At 39.9% G+C, this 19,602-nt stretch overlaps 1 protein-coding gene across 1 annotated transcript in view; it reads left to right on the forward strand.

The window, feature by feature from the left end:
* Positions 1-19,602, forward strand: part of LOC126382060 (diacylglycerol kinase eta) — an 80,707-nt gene that overhangs the window by 49,645 nt on the left and 11,460 nt on the right. The window contains exons 5-11 of the mRNA XM_050031752.1: positions 13,014-13,219; positions 14,382-14,469; positions 15,715-15,823; positions 17,444-17,589; positions 18,368-18,479; positions 18,799-18,974; positions 19,155-19,242. Coding sequence (XP_049887709.1) covers positions 13,014-13,219; positions 14,382-14,469; positions 15,715-15,823; positions 17,444-17,589; positions 18,368-18,479; positions 18,799-18,974; positions 19,155-19,242 — 925 coding nt within the window. The remainder of the gene's footprint in view (positions 1-13,013; positions 13,220-14,381; positions 14,470-15,714; positions 15,824-17,443; positions 17,590-18,367; positions 18,480-18,798; positions 18,975-19,154; positions 19,243-19,602) is intronic.

Below are 19,602 nucleotides of genomic sequence, written 5' to 3' on the forward strand. Positions count from 1 at the left end.
CGCCCATGTCCTTCATCATCATTCTCCTGCTCTTATACGAGGGGAGGTCAAAAAGTTCGCGGAATGAGGGGGAAGGGGGTCGAAATTAAACACGAAACTATTTTTCCTTTTCAATATATTCTCCCTTAACCTTAACACATTTTCCGGATCTATCAAATAATTTGTATATTCCATCATAAAAAAAAGATTTCTCTTTGCTGTCAAAATAGGCCGAAATTGCAGACTTGACTTCTTCATCATCGCCAAATTTTCGTCCACGCAGTTCCTTTTACATTTTTGGGAACAAATAATAATCGCTGGGGGCCAAGTCTGGACTGTAAGGCGGGTGGTTTAATTTTTCGAACCCGCATCGGTGAATGGCAGCCGTCGCAACATGGCACGTGTGGACGGGTGCGTTGTCGTGCAAAAGGAGCACACCTCTTGACAGCTTTCCTCTTCTTTTTTCCTTGATAGCCTCTTTCAATCTATCCAGTAAAGAAGCGTAGTAATGTCCCGTTATAGTCACACCATGATCTTTACAGTGGCTGCAAGTTGTCTTTGATTACTTGTGGCTCTGCCCACCCCATTAGGGATTACGGGCGTGAGTTTATGTATGTATGTATGTACGATCTTTATAATCAATCAGCAAAATACCTTCTGTATCCCAAAAATAGTGGCCATGATCTTTCCGGCCGATTGTGACACCTTAAACTTCTTTGGAGGAGGTGTGCCTTTTTTATGCCACTGCATCGACTCTTGCTTCGACTCAGGTTCATAGTGGTGAACCCAGGTTTCATCTCCAGTAACAATCCGGGCCATAACTTCTTCCTTATTCTCTCCACAGAGCTCTAAAAACTGCGCTGACCTTAGTCATCCCAAGATGTTGATGTAGGATATTTAAAATACTTGTTTCGGATACACCGACCATTGCTGCAAGCTGCTTCTTCTTCAAGCGGGTATCTTCTAATACAAGTTTCTCTACTTTTTCGATGATTTCCGGTGTGGTGGCCTCAATGGGCCGTCCGGAGCGGGGGTCATCTTCAATCGACTCTCTTCCTTGCTTGAAAAGACTATGCCACTTGTAAACCATGGTTTTACCAGGGGCAGAGTCCGCGTAAACTGCTAATAGCTCTTGAAAAATCGTCTGAGCGGATTTTCCTTGCTTGGTGAGGAACTTAATGACGGCGCGGTGTTCAATTTTCTCCATATTCGCTGAGTTCTTCCCGATTCACTTGTTTGCTGGTCGATAGTTCAAACATTAATGACCCGATTTGCTTCAAACTTGGTACATATACTGTTAATGAGGTGTGCAACTAGCGGCTACCTGTACGAGCAAACCAACCCCCTCCAACCCCTCCATTCCGCGAACTCTAAGTGTGGTCGGCACAACATGTATTCCTCTTTCATTCATTTCTGTCAGTTGTCATTTCGGTACTCACATCTTTCACACACATATCCATCTTTGCACAATCCATCCACACTTTCTTGGGTCGTCCCCTACCCCTATATCATACCATAATATTATGAGTACGTACTTCCCATAAAAAGAAGAATTACTTAATGAGAAGTGTACATGTAATCCTTCTTCACTTTAGAAAGCATACAATCCAGTATAGAAGTGACTCGAAAATAATCTTCTCACATCATTATCTCTTGTCACGTAGGTCAGCTGGAAGAAATCTCATTGCTTAGAGACAAGCATAGCTGTACTGTCTGTTTTCTTTGTATGTTCCTTGGGCTTGTTTTGTTGTGTACATGTCGTGGCATCATAGAATTGATCATTCCATGATTTGCTCGATCATTTCATCATTCGTTGGCCACATCATGATGTAGTTTGGCCAGATCAATTAACACAAAACGTTTAACGATATGAGCAACTAAATGCATGATTACTTCATGATATGGCCAAACGCTGACAATCATATCGTAAAATTAGTAACATTATTCACCGATAGTGGCGCTGGTGTCGATTATATTTAAAACTTGATTGATATTATAATCGATGAATCAATGTTATTGTTCAATTTTCCATATCGAATGGGTACATAATTTTGAACCTAAGAAATTAATCGACTATTCGCATTTTTATTACACCACATAGCATGGATACCGCCTACATTAACGATATGGCCAACATTAAATATTGACGTTTCAACGATATGGTCAACTTAAGTTGGCCATTTCATGAAATATGACCATTTCATGAAATGGTCGACCACATCATGAAATGATCAATTTTACGATCTGGTCACGACATACACATAAACACATAAAAAAACATTACCATAAATAGACTATATACGTCCCACTGCCAAATCGGACCTGTCAAATATTCAGGTTAGGTAAGCGGACCCCGTGAAAAACAGGATAACGCTAGGGAGATGATTGTACGTCCCACTGCTCCCCTCAATCAACCGGAGGGGGTATGGAACATACTCCACCACGCTGCTACACTGTGGGTTGACGAAGGTGTATTTACGGCTAATAGCCGGCACCATAGGCTTAACGTGCCCTCTCGAACCATGGAAACGTTTTACTTTTTCGGTCAATCAGGTGATTCAAGCCTTGTTCCATAAAAATAAATAAATTATACTTACGACAATTCGTATCCGTGAGTGTTTGGGATTGGAAACTGACACCACAGAAGCTCTGAAGCATCCAATTTCACGGCCGCTGACACCGGTCGCGATTTTCTCACGCTATTCCAAATGTCTGTGAAGCCTTTTTCAGACTCGTGCGGTTTATCCGACAACTGCGGGTTTGCACCGCATTCGTGTCGCCCGCATAATACACAAAGATGGTTAAGTCCCTTTCCTTTTCAGCGTACACAAAAATACAAATATAACTTTTTTTTTTAATTACGTAGTGGCCCCGATTCCTGCAGACACCGCCTAATTTTATTTTAAGTTATATCCGTCATTTTCATATCCGTCGAAAAGGAAAGGGACGGATGATTCACAGCTCTTAATTTTAGGAAGAATGTAAATGAATGAATAAACCGGGCGAATCAAAAGGTACGTCGCTGGTATGCAATCCGTTTGACGTGCTGTCTACTTAACTGTGTCGGGTTATTGACGGATGTAAAATTTTTAAACGGTTGGTTTAGATTTGTGCTTAAAAATGACGTGTGTTCCATAAATTTTATGCTTGTCGATTACCCGTCCCTTTCCTTTTCGGCGGATAAGAAAATGACAGATATAACTTAAAATTAGCACCAGTGTCTACAGGAATTAACACCAATAAAAACCATTTGCGCAGTACTTTTAAATTGGTGTTTATTCAGAAATAATAATTACATACGGTCACGAGCATTAATATGTACGTATACACTTTGGTACCATGTCACATTAACTTTTTTGACAAATTGAACTGTAAGTCTCACTTAATGTCAAATATGTTAGTGCGACAGAGTCCTAAAGTGGGTACATTATATTGCTCATGACTGTACATATGTAGCATCACACTTCTTTTCCGGAAAGGGTAGGCAGTCGTGTATAGTTTACACACCCACTCTTCTCTAGCTCTCTAAGTCACATGTAATAGGAGGCGAGTTTATTGCCATTAACCGGGCACAATTCCACGAAACCACGTGATAAAAATTATTTATGATCCAAACGTGAATAAATTCAGTGGTTAAAAGCCGAAGTGGGGAATTGAATCCATGACACTATGATGTGAGAGTTGTGAGACTCGCGTTCTCCGAACCACTGTTCGGTGTGTGTGTGTGTGTGTGTGTGTGTGTGTGTGTGTGTGTGTGTGTGTGTGTGTAACATCGTAATGAATACTTAGGGGATCATTTAGCTCATTATTCTGAGTCAGTATCAAGTGGAATTTTCTCACAACGGTATACTCTTCTTCTATCGTGTGGGTTGTGAGGTGGAATACCGACCTCATCAACCCTAGTGTCAGGGTTATTACTGAGCCGCCAAAGGCCCCTGACATGGCTCATGTAACGACTACATACTACAACAACAAACAACATACTACAACGGTATACAATTTACAATAATAAAAAAAAACATAAAATATACAGGGTGTTAGTGACATCGTAACGAAAAAAAAAATGGAACGCCTATTTTATTGTACTAAAAATGATGGTGGGTGTTTTTCTTGTCGCAAATGTTTAATTAAGATTTTGAATTTTTACTGTGCCGCAATGTAAGTCGAACAACGCGCCACACAGACGCTAAACTTACGCGCGGCTACGTTACGCGTGCGTGATACGATGTTGATATCTAGGTAGGAGTTTTCATTCTCTTGTATTTAGATGCTTAGTGGTTCAACGTTTAAAAATCTTGTTTGTTGAAGTAGAACACCTACTGCCACGATTTTTCACGCACGGTACCTACCTACCAGTTATTAAAACGTTCCTAAATTATTAACAATAAAAACCCTACTCTTGCCTTACCTTAATTGTTATTCCTTCGGATGAAGTACCTAGGTAGGTACCCTAGAACATGTCACGTCACGTAGGTATGCAACATCGCGTTTCCTCCGCGGTAGGTAGGTATCACACGCACTCACAAACACAACACCTTGCTCTTTAATAAACATCAACAATCTTCCATACTTTTGCGCAGTAAATGGTCTATGATCTATCATCATAGTCGACACTACTCATTTACAGAATGAAACAAACACTCACAAACACGAAAAAAATATCCTCGAAAAACATCACGCGATTCGGATCAAGCTTAGTATTCGACTGAGCGGAAGCGCGCGGCGGCGTTAGCGCAAAGCATCAAAGGCGCGCCGACGACGCGCCGGCCGCGGCCGAGTCGAGCCGACGACTAGACAGAGAGAGAGAAGTATGTTTATGGTGCAAGTGACAGAGAAAGAAATAGTATCTGTTCGTATGCCTACTTTATTGGCGAGCGTTGCCCTTGACCCGTGCGCCGGCTATTCACCTGCGCATAGCTGAAGTTGTAGATACGTTATTATTATTATTGATGACATTGATAAAATTTAATAATTAGTAATTTTTATTTGTTTATTTTAAATGTGCGTTCTATGCAGCTTAAAACACAATATGGGACTGAAAAAAAATCTAATTTTTTTATGAATTTGGCGACAGGAAACTTCACTTGATACCTATCAACTCAAAGAAATACCTAGTATCTGTTCGTAATGCCTACTTTATTGGCGTGCGTTGCCCTTGATCCGTGAGGCTATTCACGTCCGAGTATCCATCAAGACAGATCAAACAAGCCCTAACTCGGAGGTCTTGCGTCCCAGGATCCTTTAATTATGTCTTAGAACCTTCTTGGCCTATGTGGTCCAGTGGTTGAGCGATGGGATGCGGAGGGTCCGGGTTCGTATTCCGGTGGGGACATATCACAAAAATCTGTTTATAAGGCCTTTGGTTGGGACGTTACAGGCTGATCACCTGATTGTCCGAAAGTAAAATGATCCGAGCTTCGGAAGGTACGTTAAGTCGTTGCTCCCGTCTACTAGGTACTTATGTAAGCACGTAGCCGTTACATGAATATTGTACACAGAACAGGATAGGTTTAATTAGTTCTTTACTGATGATTTAACAATGAGATTTAAAACCACGAATAACTTAGTACTTAGTACCTCGGTACCAACATGTAACAAGAAAAATAAGATCACTCCTCTCGGACAATTTTTTTCTTTGAACATGCCGACATTGCCTACGTGGCGGAGTTGCCGAACTATCGATAGGTAGATTATCAATTGTTGAACTTGAAAATTGTCTAAACTATCGAAAGTAGTGATAGTACATTTAGATCGATACTAGCGATAGTACCGATAGGTCTTGCTTTGTAATAATAATGGGTATTGATCTAAAAGATCTATCGATAGGTACCTACTATTGGTTTTTTTTAACTAGGTATCGATAGAATATCGATAGGCAACACTCTGGCGGAGTGTCCGCCCAATTCTAGACGCGATCTCGCTCGATTTTTGTGTAGCGAGGTTTTGCGTAGGTACTTACATACTAAGTTGGTGGATGGTTGACATAGTAGGTAACTAATTACCTAATCTGTGGTGGTTGTGTTAGTTGGTTGTTAGTTATTCTAATGACAACAAAGAATACAATTATTTACTGTTTCAACTGTTTTAGGTAGATAATGGCCCCGATTCCTATGAGTAAATGAATGAATAACCCGGTCGAATCAAAAAGGTATCTCGCTGGTATGCAAACCGTTTGACGTGTGCTGTCAACTTAATTCTGTCGGTTGTTTTAGATTTCTGCTTAAAATTGACGTGTATTCCATAAATTTTATGCCTGTTGATTATCCGTCCATTTAAGAATAAGAATAAAATAAATTTATAAATTTACGATAGACAGAGAAAGAAATAGGATCGGTTCGTAGTGCCTACTTTGTAGGCCGCGCCGCCGCCGCCGCGCCGCCGCCGGCGTGCGGCGCGGGGCGCGCGGAGCGGGGCGTGCGGAGCGGGGCGCGCGGCTCGGTGCGTGTGGCCGTTGACCCGTTCGAGCAGCTGTTGTCTCCATTACATCGAAAATTTTCGATAATTTGTCATTATTGTTTTTTTTATTGAAATTTGGGTTCTATGCAGCTAAAAACACAATATGGAATTGAAAATAATTAAAAACAAAACTCAAAATTTCATGAATTTTGCGACGGAAAATTCCACTAGATATTAACTCAGAATCATGGTCTGAATCATCCCTCTCAGTATTCGTTACGATGTCACTAACACCCGGTATGAATTTTGCGACGGAAAATTCCTCTTGATATTGACTCAGAATCATGAGCTGAATCATCCCCCTTATTATTCCTTACGATGGCACTAACACCCTGTTTAATAAAGCAAGTGGAGCAAAGTGCAAATGAGTTTTCTCCTACATGATTACATGATTCATCTTTTCATAGTACGCCGAACACCCAATACCGTGTCTGAAGAAACCCTAACACAATACATTCGAGTTTAACGACCTCCGCAGATCCCATTTAACTCGAGCGTCAATCTATCTTTCAAGCAGACTTTTCTTTCGCGAAAATGGAATGTTCTATTAAATGTAATGGTACTTGTTCGTGACGTGTTCGGTGTTTAGGTAGACTGACTACGAAACAAAATGTTCCGGGGTCGATTTTCGTTCGTGTAAGAAAATAAGTTTTCTTCTTCTATTGCATGGATTGTGAGGTGAATGGAGGTGAATTGAAATACATTTTTAGCCAGGACAAACATGGTCGTAGAAAAAGAACCCCGGGACAGAATCTGACAGAACTTTGCCAGAGTCATAGGGAAAGCGTAAGCTTTCATTACATGTAAGTCTCATCAGTGGAGGTTCTTGGACCAGTTTCTGTTGAAACTTGAGTACTCAGTTCATCTTGCGACGCGCGTACCTTTGACTAGCCCAATTGGGAACATAGTCATGAGCTTATAATGATATTTATCACTCAAAAATACGCGAAGAAAATACGTTTCTAACAAACTATTAAAGCAACCTTTTCGTTAGGTCAGTTCAGTTAGCGCGTAAGTCTATGGTTAGAGGTATATTTTCAATAAGAAATACAATAAAACGTTTCTGTAATTACCGGGTGAGAGCCTTCACACCGGGTGAGAGCCTTCAGCGCTCCCCATTTGTCCGGCCAAGTAGTTAATGCCATCTGCGGCAAATCTACAATAAGTCACGTCAAAAAAAAAAAAACGTTTCTGTAACACGCCGCGCTATTCCCGACAAGATTTGGAGAAAGGGCCAGTTGTGTACAAATGTACAGATGTGTGCAAATGTACAAAAAGGTCGTTATAGCAGACCTTGACCCCGAGCCGACTGTACATTAGGCCACGTGTACACACCCTAGGGAGGTGCACACCGCATAAAACATTACCGGTGTATATATACCTTAATTTGCGAACTGTAGCGGGAATGAATGGCGAAGAGTTGGTTTGCGTCTGTTAACCCTTTCACAGGCGGAGACCATGAGTCATTGCTGGTTCATTATAGCTAGTATGACACCTTAGAATCGGAACGTCATTAGACGTTCTGTCCTTGAAAGTGTTAAAGATAAATTATGAAATTCTGATTACTAAATATAGACTAACGAAATACGTTTTGTGTATACTGTTTAACTTTTTTTACGAGTTTTAATCAAGAAAAAATGTAATAATAAGTCCAACATTTTATCCCGATTTTCTTTAACGTCAAATCAAATCTGATTTAACACATAAATACAGTACAACTATGGCGGCCTTATTGCTTTAGAGCAATTTCTTCTTAGCAACCACTACCAGTGATCTGTTCACTTGGACCACGAGTACGCAGATATAATTGTACAAAAGCAATTATTCGGGAGCAATAACGTAAATAGCTCCTCTGAGGTTTAACGTATGAAGCTTCACGACCCATCAAAGGCATCCGTATGTACAGTAATTAGCAATATCATGTACCCACTTTAGAGCCATATCGCACTATCATATTTGACATTTAATGAGACTTACGTTTTAATTTGTCAAAAAAGTTAATGTGACATGGCATCAAAGTGTATACTATACACTCATAAACGTACACGTAATACCTATTGTTAATTCTATAATCCAGTCCAAAAATTCCATGATAGCTCTTGTGGCGGACCTAACTAATTGACCCGCTAGTTCCGCCCACATGCAACAGATGGCGCTACCATTCAATAATGCAGTCATAAAACGCGCTAACGAATTTTACACAGCGTGACGCATATGTACAACTTCCAACATGACTCGAATGGATCGTCAATCCCTAGTTACAGCACCAACTTTAGCGGGGTACAACCTCGTCTCCAAAACTACTCTCTATTCGAAAACGAATGAATGGTTCAAATCCTACACTCTAAACCACCGAAATTCCACTTTATGAGTTTGAATTAATGTTTGTATTATACATAATTGATAACACGTAGTCTCCAAGATTTGTGCCCGGTTAATGATACACTGGACTTAAACAAGGAGTGGATGTTACTATACATTACTGCCTACCTTTCGAGAATACAGGCCTAATGCTATGTTATTTTGTATTTAAAATCTAGTTTACGCTCGCCTCCTATTATATGGAACTTAAACATAACTGGGGGAAGATTGGGCGTATATACTATACACTTCTACCTACCCCTTCAGGGTACAGGCGTGATGTATCTAGTCAATCACATAAAGATATGTGATGCACGTTACTGTTAAAATCACATTTCAGAGTCACGTATTTGCTACGATAAATCGTAGTACTTGCGTAGCACAGCTACGTGCGTAACGTAAAGGCTTTATCAAAATGTCAGAGAGGAGAATTGTTCCATTCAAAGTAGGTTCATACTATTCATATGACCAATGTAAGAGATTATATTAAAGTTACTGTCATATTAAGATAAGACAATTTATTTCAGTATAAAATATACAAAATGTGTAAAAATATCAGTTTGTGATGCTTAAACTACGTAAATTAATATTCAAAATTCAAATTCAAAATCTTTATTTTCAGACTATTGTCCATAGATGTTAGTAACATAGTACTTAATCCTAATGTTAGTAGACTAATATATACATATTTATGAAATCAAATTAGAGTCGTCTAGCGGGAGGAGATATGTGTGCGTGCAGTCGCAACCATCGCGCCATCAATGGCGACTCCCAGCGGTCCGCCCACACACCCAGGAAATAGAAAATAAATAATAATAGGAATATTACGTGTATCTTAGGCATAAGAAAACTTCAAGTTAGGCAACATACAATAAGTACAACCTTAACATTATCATATTGGTCCCATATTGTGAGAACATACATATCTAGTTATAAGGTAACATAAGTTAAGTGAATTGTATTAACAAATAAATGGATCTGTGTTGTCTTTAATAAATAAATAAATTATTAAATTATTATTTTCGCCATCGACTCGCAAATAAGAAGAAGATTAAATTATTATTATATCCATATATGGTTGGTGGTAGGGCTGGCAGAGGAAGAATTAGTAGGACGTACGTACATTGACCAAATTGGAGATGTCCTTAGAAAAGGGTCAGTACATACGGCGTGCGTGTACGAACGAGTCGAACGAGAACGTCTACATTCATCAATCGAAAGTCAGGATCAAAGTAAATGGAATTCCATAATCTCTGTTTACCCTAGTGGGAAATAGGCGTGAGTTTATATAGGTAAATAGGTGTGTATAAGTAAGCGCAAGTTATACACCCGTAGCGAGCAGTTTCTTGTTACTAAAAGTTGTGCTTGGTTTCTTGAGTTTGAGAGCCCTCAGGGCTCGTGCAGAGAGTGCCTTTAGTGTGAAATTTAGCGTAAGCTGGAAAAGGTAGCCAAAGCTGAAAACGTAAAATGTTTATTGAATTGTTGACTTTTGAAAATTCTTATGTTTTATTTTTTTCTTTTATTCTTATTCTTTTTTTTTCTTTTTTTTTTATTCTTTTGATTTATATATATCACTAGAGTCGTGTGTTATTAGTTGTGAGCCGTGGTAGCCCAGTTGATATAAAATGTTTGCCTCTCACTTTGAGGTCGTAGGTTCGAATCCATCATAGTATATCATCATAGGCAATGATTGTCGAATTTGTTTTCGAATTCATGTTTGAATCATAAATGATTATCATGTGCACAGCGCTGAAAGAATACATCGTTAGAAAACCCACATTCCCGAGAAATGCATTTTCGGAAGTACCTATGTGACCTAACCTGTATTGGGCTGGCTTTCCCTTCGCCAGTTGGAAGGTCAGACAGGCAGTAGCTTCTGTAAAAGACGGGACCTGTCAAATCTTCAGGTTAGGTAAGCGAACCCTGTGAAAAACGGGATAATGCTAGGGAGAAGATAGTTGTTACCCGCGACATTGTTCGTGTGAAATCCTATTGAAACTAAATATAGAATATAATAGAAGTTTCACAAAAACTTTGCCACCCCTTTTAACCCCCTTAGGGGTTGAATGTTGGAAAATCCCGTCTTAGTGAACAACTACATCCTAAAAAACCCCCATACAAAATATGAAGTTTAGTTTTACATTAAGTTTAAGTGATTTGGTGATGAGTCATTGAATGACCTTTATTTATATTATATACTTACAGGGTGTTAGTGACATCGTAACGAAAACATTGAGGGATGATACAGACCTTGTTTGCTTGTTTTGTTGTTGTTTGTTGCTGCATGAGCAATAAGGCCGCCTGTTGTGCTTTTCTGTATATGTTGTCCTTATCTCTGTATTTTGTGTCCATTGTGCTCAATAAAGTATTTTATCTATCTATTTATCTTGTTTCTGGGTTCATATCAAATGGAATTTTCCATTGTAAAGAATGGAACTGAAAATAATTAAAAAAAAAACACAAGAAAATTCATGAATTTTTCGACAAGAAATAATTGCATTTAATATCAACTCAGAATCATGGTCTGAATCATCCCCCTCAGTATTCGTTATGGTGTCACTAATACCCGTACCTACTTGTACGTACTCGTATGGGGTGTAAGTGACATCGTAACGAATACTAAGAGGGGTGATTCAGCTCATTATTCTGAGTTAATATCAAGTGGAATTTTCCATCGCAAATGTATAGAAATTAAAATAATTTAAAAACATTAAAAAAGAATCATGAATGTTGCAACGGAAATATCCACTTGATGTTAACTCAGAATCATGGTCTGAATCATGTCACTTACACCCTGTATAATCTATTAAAGTAATATGTTGTATATTGATTATTTTTGAATACACACCCCTTTCGTATGTCGTTGTTTCGTTTCGTTCATTTCGTCTTTAGTAATTCGTCTCATCAAAAAACAAACTTTTAAAACAAACTAAGCCAATAGACTCTATACTTTTTATAAATCGGCAATTGGATTATCCTGGTAAGTGATAGGAGAGTGCACCCAGTTAACTACAAAAAAAATCTGGCGATCGAATCGTCGACATACTTACTGCCTGCGATTCAATAAAGTGGTCGCCGAGCTTCGACGTTCCGTCCATCCAATTCAATCAACCTGTATCGTCCCAGCGCTGGGTACATTCATTGAACCTGTGTATTTCTTGTGTACCTTTTAGAACGATAGAAAGTGGGTTGTTAGTAGTTCGCAATAAAAGATACATTATTTAAGAAAGAAAGAAAGAAACATTTATTATTTTACAGATAGGTACATCTCTCATTTTCTTTCCTCGCTTACCTAACCTGAGGATTTGAACTGTCTGACCTTCCAACCCGCGAAGAGAGAACTGGCTAATACCTGGGCTGGCTGTAAAAATGCCACATCGAAGCAATTCATCTAAAAAAGCAATATTGCTATTTGACATTCGTTTGCATTGCGCAGTTTCTTTTATATGCGCATTATTTTATGTAAAATAGCTATATTTCTTTTGCAGATAAATTGCTGCGATGTGGCTTTTTTAACCCCCCAGGTTAGGTGTCATACCTACCTCCGAAACGCATTTCTCTAGAACGTTGACTTTTTAACGATGTTTCATTCACCGTTGAGCACATTTATACATAATCCGATCATGAATTTGAAAGCCATTGATTGGGTCCGTGCTAGATTCGAACCTGCGACTTCATAGTAAGAGCCATGGGTACTTCTAACTGAGCTACCACAATTTCTGACCGACATTGATATTGCTGTGTCGCAAAGGTTCAATACACCGGGATAAGAAAGATTAAAATTTATGCAAACTTATTAATTAAGTATGATTATTTAATCCGTTTCGTTTTATTTTATAATCTACAGTCATGAGCAATATAATGTACCCACTTTAGGACTCTGTCGCACTAACATATTTGACATTTAGTGAGACTTACAGTTCAATTTGTCGAAAAAGTTAATGTGACATGGTACCAAAGTGTAATTGATGCTCGTGACCGTACTTAATATAAGAACAATAAATGACTTGCCACTTCTTATAAAAAAATGCTCCGATTTATTATCACAGTTTTTTTTTTGGTCAAAATACACTGTTTTGGATACATTTTCTTTTGATTAAGTGTTATCCCAACTACGTTTTTTCAAAACTTACAAAATAAATGTATTTTTTATGAAAGAATTGAGTTCCTAAACCAGAATGACTGTCTGTAAAATGAACTATTCCTTCCCTCCCCAGGCTACAAGACTTCAGGTGCGTGTGGTGTAGAAAATGCGTGCACGCAGCGTGTAAACCAAGCTGGCGCGCGTCGTGCTCCCTCGGGCCTGCGCGTGCGTCGGTCGTGCCCCCCACCCGCTTGCACTCAGTCGGGCCGGATGACGCCTGGGTGCCAGACAGACCTCCCAACGCCTCGCCGCTCATTGTCTTCGTCAACTCTAGATCTGGTGAGCTTTCAAATATAATTTATTGCACCAAAAAAGAAAGAAAATAATTACTAAATAGACTTAACTGTGTACATGGCAGCAATGGCAGCTTTACGAGTATATAGAGCTTTACAATAGATGAACATAATCGGCCCAGGTAACGCCCTGAACTGAGACTCGCGCTCACTGGGCACCCTCAGGTCTGTTAGGTTAATTTTTTTTGCCATTTTTTCTCATCTATGACAGCCGGCCGTGTAAGTAGAGAACATCCGTGTTAACGCTACATATGGATAATAAATTTAAATACATTTATTTCTCCAGTATTTGACAGTAGGTAACAAAATTGTGGACCTCCCAGTAAGCAATTTGATCTACGGTAACTCTCCGCTCCCCGCCATCGGATGAGCTAGGTTTACCCCATCCAACTTGGTCTTAGTTTAGTCTTCGTTCGCATGGACGTCAGACGTTACATACACGGATGGGCGTGTACGTTAACGTCAACGTGTAGCGTCTGTGTAAAACGAGGTGTTTTGTATGAAGTGACCTTGACTTTATACACTTCCTTGGGCAGCTCAGTGTTTCCTTAATTGCGTCCTGGGTGATGCAGATGTATCTTTTCACTAAATAACCACTTAAGTATACACTTACACGCTGCCCTTGTAAGTTGAAACTGTATGCAAAGTGAAAGTCCTTATGTATTTCGACCGCAAAAATATGAGCCACTTACTCTTGGTAATCCAAGCGTTCGTTGAGGATCCGTACGACATGAGAAACTTTAAGACAGACATTATCATCAAATTATTCTTCACGGAAAACCTTTACAATTAGTTTATAAATCTATACATAACATAAACAGCCTATATACGTCCCACTGGTGAGCGCAAGCCTCCCCTCAATCCACCGGAGGAGGTATGGAGCATACTCCAACACACTTCTCCACTGAGGGCCAGTCTAAATGATTTTTTAAGGCTCATAACAGGTACCAACGGCTTAGCGTGCCCTCCGAACATCATCATCTTACTTTTTCGGACAATCAGGCGATCATACCTGCAGTGTCCTTACCAAACAAAACACCGTCTCACAAAGATTTCGACAATGTTCCCATCGGGAATCAAATGCGATAAATGTATGTAATCTTAGTTATTTTCGCCCAACAACTTTTTATACTCACCTGTCTCCCCAGGTGACAACCAAGGCGTGAAGTTCCTCCGACGCTTCAAGCAGCTCCTGAACCCGGCGCAAGTGTTCGAGCTCAGCGGTGCCGGGCCGAGGTATTTATTTGTTAGGTGTTACCCATTACTCACATCACACACACACATACACATAAACACACTCAGATACATTGTAGACATAAGTTGCTAAGCGCACGCGTTTAGTTCTGCCGAAGTACATGAACGATTAGGGGACTTAAAATGGCCACATCGAAGCAATTCATCTAAGAAAACAATAATGCTTTTTTGACATTTGTTTGCATTGCGCATTTACTTTTATATGCGCAAATGTCAAATTGCAATATTGTTTTCTTAGATGAATTGCTTCGATGTGGCCATTTTAACCCCCCAGTTCGTGTTTTGTTATAATAATAATAATAAAAAAGTTTATTCAGGTAAAATCTACGACACACATATACATTTACAACATGAAGATATACACACATTACATTAATATTTAGCTGGAAAACATAAAGGTATATGGGTGCCGCAGTTCACCAAAAAAGGCCAGGGTTCAGTGAAAATTTACCCAGAGGGCAACACTGATTTTCAACCCACGCCGATCGGTGAAACGCGAGTACCCGCACAATAAATTCTAAAAAATAAATAAAGAGTACAAAAAAAAAACGACTTAGTGTTACACATGGAAAGAAGAAACAAAACAATAAAAGAAGAAATATTGCACTAAAAGAAGGATCTATAAATGAGTAGTGAAAACAGTGTGTAGCTATGGTGCATGTGATGTGAGTGCGATAATTAAATAAACGTCATAATATACATATAATATATTATAATATATATTTTGTGCGACAGTTTTGTTTTAGTATTTGTTTAGACTTGATTCTTTTCTTACGAATAGACGTGTGCTGTACGTCCATACTTCAACTCCAAAAGATGGCAGACAAGATATAGTTTACAGATAATCAAAAAGCATCTCCCGTCTATAATTTAAATGATGAATTACACAGAACTTATTATTGTTCTAAATTGTGTAAGTAAATGTTTCATTGAATTATGTACTTACACGTGTATCAGAATTGGGTCTCAGGCGCAGGGAGAAAACAGGTGACTCCCGCTCCGGCTCGTTCCTGGTCCAAAAGCTGGCCATTGCCATTCAGCGCGGCAATGCGGCTAGTGTTGTGGGCACCTTTGCTCCAGGAACAGTAGGGGCGGGCTATTTAATGACTAGTTTTTATGCTTGTATTTGTGACATATTGTTATTTTTCAAGAATTAATAAATAACATTGTGAAAAATTTCTTACACGTGTGTCGAAGTCTCTCAGAAATAAACTTTTTTATTATTAGATTAGGGCTGCGATTGTTTCGGCACTTCGCCCCGCTACGGGTGTTGGTGTGCTCCGGTGACGGTTCCGTCGGCTGGGTGCTGCAGGAGGTCGATAAGTTGGATATGCATGTGAGTGTCTTTGGAAAATATACCAAGGTATAAAAACGTTTACGATAAACGATTCGCATACTGTTGTCTTGTGTTGAACGAATATCTCCCTAGCGTTATCCCGAGTTCACGGGGTCCGCTTACTTAACTTGAAGATTTGACAGGTCCGGTTTTGTACAGAAGCGACTGCCCGTCTGACCTTCCAACCCGAAGGGAAAACCAGCCCAATACAGGTTAGGTCACATACCTTCGAAACGCATTTCTCGGGAATTTGGGTTTCCTCACGATGTTTTCCTACACCACTGAACACTTGATAATATGTATGGTCCAAAAATGAATTTGAAAACAAATTAATTGGTGTAGGCAATTGCCGATTTACAAACCTGCTATCTCACATTGAAAGTCAAGTGTTCTTCCAACAGGCATACCATGGCCAGTGGGTTGTATTGAACAATATAAAGGTAAAATAGTTGAAATCAGGGTAAAGATAAAACTGAGCCGAAGGGATCACGTGTTTCCTTATTACTTTTATATTATGTGGGGAAAAAACTTTTGTTTTGGGATAAAGAATTCCAATTTAGAGAATTTCTTTCGATTCCTACTTTACCTTTCCAAGAAAAAGGCTTTATTAAGGCATGATGTTAAGGCGCAGTTTGTATTTCGCGGTCGCTTTTGAAAATGATCTTAAATGAACGCAAATAGACGTTTTACACAGTTTCATAATATCTATTTCTATTTACTTTCAATGACCGAGGAGTATACTCCACCTCGCGATCTAATGCGGGTCATCACAGAAACACATCTTTCGTCTGTAATCTTTATCGGTGTCATCAGATCTACAAGTCACAACGTCGCCAGAAAACCTGCACGCATTTTAGAAAGAAAGAAAGATTATATTCCTAATTTGAGGACGTCACGCGACAATACAATAACACCAAAAAAATATTAGCATTAAAAAATATGTTACTTATTTAATATTCTAATTTTAAAAATTTTACTAAATGGAAGTCTCGATTCAGTTAAAAAAAATCATATCTTACCAGCTTAGTGCCCGCCTATATTCGTAATCCATCATTCTAATTAATAAAGTCCACAAACTTTTTTTGGGAGAGCCCAAGCACAGCTCCAACAATTTCCTTCCAGGCGGTTCTATCCTGGAATATTTTCTTATCTTCCCCCAAGACCAGCCAGAACCTTACAGTCATAGTTATAAATCCCTTAGTCGAACGAAGATTTTGGGCTATTTTTTTACAAGTTTTCTAATTTTATAAGTTCATCTTGTAATGGATGTACTTCTGTTTACCCCATTTAGGATACAGTCATGATCTTATGTTCTGCAAACCAAACCAAACAAACCATTAACCATTGTTCTAGCTTATCTTTATAAACCGTCCAGTCTTGGTTATCGTGATTGAAAGTGCCCATCGCGCCTATTGTCACTCTCGCCATACTCGCACGCGTCTGAAGTCGCCACGTCGCCACTGTTAGTACGAGGGGAGCGGGGAGTGAGAATGAAACGACGCGTATTACTCACAAGATGGTCTATTAGTGACTGCCGTAACTGGTCGTGTAGGGCGCAGCGTACATGCAAATCTTAATGTACTTACCTTACATTACTAACATGTTCCTATGTTGTTCTAGCGGCAAGTGCAAACAGCAGTCCTGCCTTTGGGCACCGGCAACGACCTGGCGCGAGTGCTGGGTTGGGGCGCCTCCTGTGACGATGCTGCCAACCTGCAACTGCTCATCGAGCGCTACGAGAAGGCTTCCACCAAGATGCTGGACCGGTGAGGGTTTTGTATTACCACGTTTCATCTTCTTGAGCCATGTCAGGGGTTTTTGTTGATGATGTCCGTTACTGATCTCCCAACCCACACGAGAAAATAATCTTTTTGACAGTCACTGCTCTTCACAGAACAATCAGCGTATGATTCGAACAATCTGCCATCCGACTTTCCTAAGAATGGAGTCCATCAAAGCGGAGTACACGCAAGCGTAGTTGTGTGAAATCAACCAATCACGGTGTGGGAGAGAACAAGAGAGGAAACTGCTGGCTTTTCGATTATTTTTCCCTCGCGGAAATTCGTTGATTCCTATACATGTCCGCTTGTCCCTCTCCGCTTTAATAGAATTACCCTTTGGTACGTTATTTTGCTCAGATTTCTCCGTGATGTTTTCACTAACACAGTTGGCTCGACCGTTATAGTCAGCGATACGACTCACTGCGTATCTCTATTTCTATCTGTAAGTATCTAAAACTCGGTGATGTCTTTACTGCACAATCTTACAACAAGAGAGAAGAGTTATTCTCCGTGTACTTGGTGCCTTCCTCACACCTCTGCCTTTCGCCTTATGCATTGCAGCCAGGTCTGCATGATAACCGCGGCTCGAATTATATTAAGCGCTTCGACTAATAAACGATACGAACGCTATCTACGTAGATGGACGTCAAACGGCGATTGGTTAAAGGCCTCGTGCAGAGCCTACAGGTATCGATACATATGTGATTTAGTTGAACTATCGCCAACTCCACAACATAATAACATTCATACTCTATTCCACCAGCTGGTCAATCATGACATTCGAGCGGTCGTTGTCAGCGCCGCCGCCGCCCCCAGTGCCACCTGATCTCCTAGAGGAGACCACACTCTTGAGGAATCTGCAGGACATCATGCAGGTACGATTTACGAGTTAAGATTTATTTTTTACTTAAAAACCTTTTTCCTTTTTGACGTGACTCATTGTAGATTTACCTCAGGCTGACCAATGGGGAGCGCTGAAGCCTTTCTCCTGGTACAAACGGTTCAGGGTGTCATTTGAAAGCATTGCAAATGATAAGATAAGCACTAAAAGGGGGAAAATATCGACAACGCAGCTAAGTTGTGAACTAATTGACCGCTTTTACGGCTAAAGTAGGTACTTGGGTCGTCAGGATCGTACATGACCTTCTTCGTAAATGTCTGTCACAAGTACTACAAGGAAGCACACGCTCGCAGGCGGGGTCAGTGGAGGGCGCGGCGCAGGGCTCGCTACGCGCGGGCTGCGCGCGGCTAGCGGCGGCGGGCGAGGCGGCGGGCGGCTCGGCGGCGCGGGCCGCGCACCGCTTGCGCCGCGCGCTCAGCCTGCTGCTGCACGCGCGGGCGCACCTCGCGCATGACCATGCCAACTGCAAGTACGGGTATTGCTTTTTATTCAAATTGGAATCCTATTATTATTAGAAACTTTTTCTTTCTTTTCTTTAATAATTTCAAAATTAGAATAATACAAATACCACTGATCACAGATTCCTTTTTATTTTTGAACTGATTAAAATTCCGTAAGTACTTATATTAACTAAACAAGTGGTGTTCAGGTCATGGGAGCCACTCGACACGACCAGCGACAGCGAGCCTGAAACACAAGCGGTAGCGGAGAAGGGCAGCATTGAAAAGACTGAAAAGGTAACGTTGTATAATATATCTACTACGTCATATTTATAAGTCTTAATATAAAGTACCTCCAACATTATTAAATCGACCTTTTCAACGAAAAAAGCTATACTGTACAGTCATGAGTCATGAGCAATATAATGTACCCACTTTAGGACTTTGTCGCACTAACATATTTGACATTTAGTGAGACTTACAGTTCAATTTGTCATAAAAGTTAATGTGACATGGTACCAAAGTGCATACATATTAATGCTCGTGACCGTACACACAGACTTGAGAAGGAAATATACAAAATAGCATAACTAAAAGAAATTATAAGTAAATTCGACGTTTGAAACTACTTATGCAGATTATATTCTTGTTATTCGA

The sequence above is a fragment of the Pectinophora gossypiella genome, chromosome 3 (genome assembly GCF_024362695.1).
Source record: "Pectinophora gossypiella chromosome 3, ilPecGoss1.1, whole genome shotgun sequence".
Taxonomy (NCBI): domain Eukaryota; kingdom Metazoa; phylum Arthropoda; class Insecta; order Lepidoptera; family Gelechiidae; genus Pectinophora; species Pectinophora gossypiella.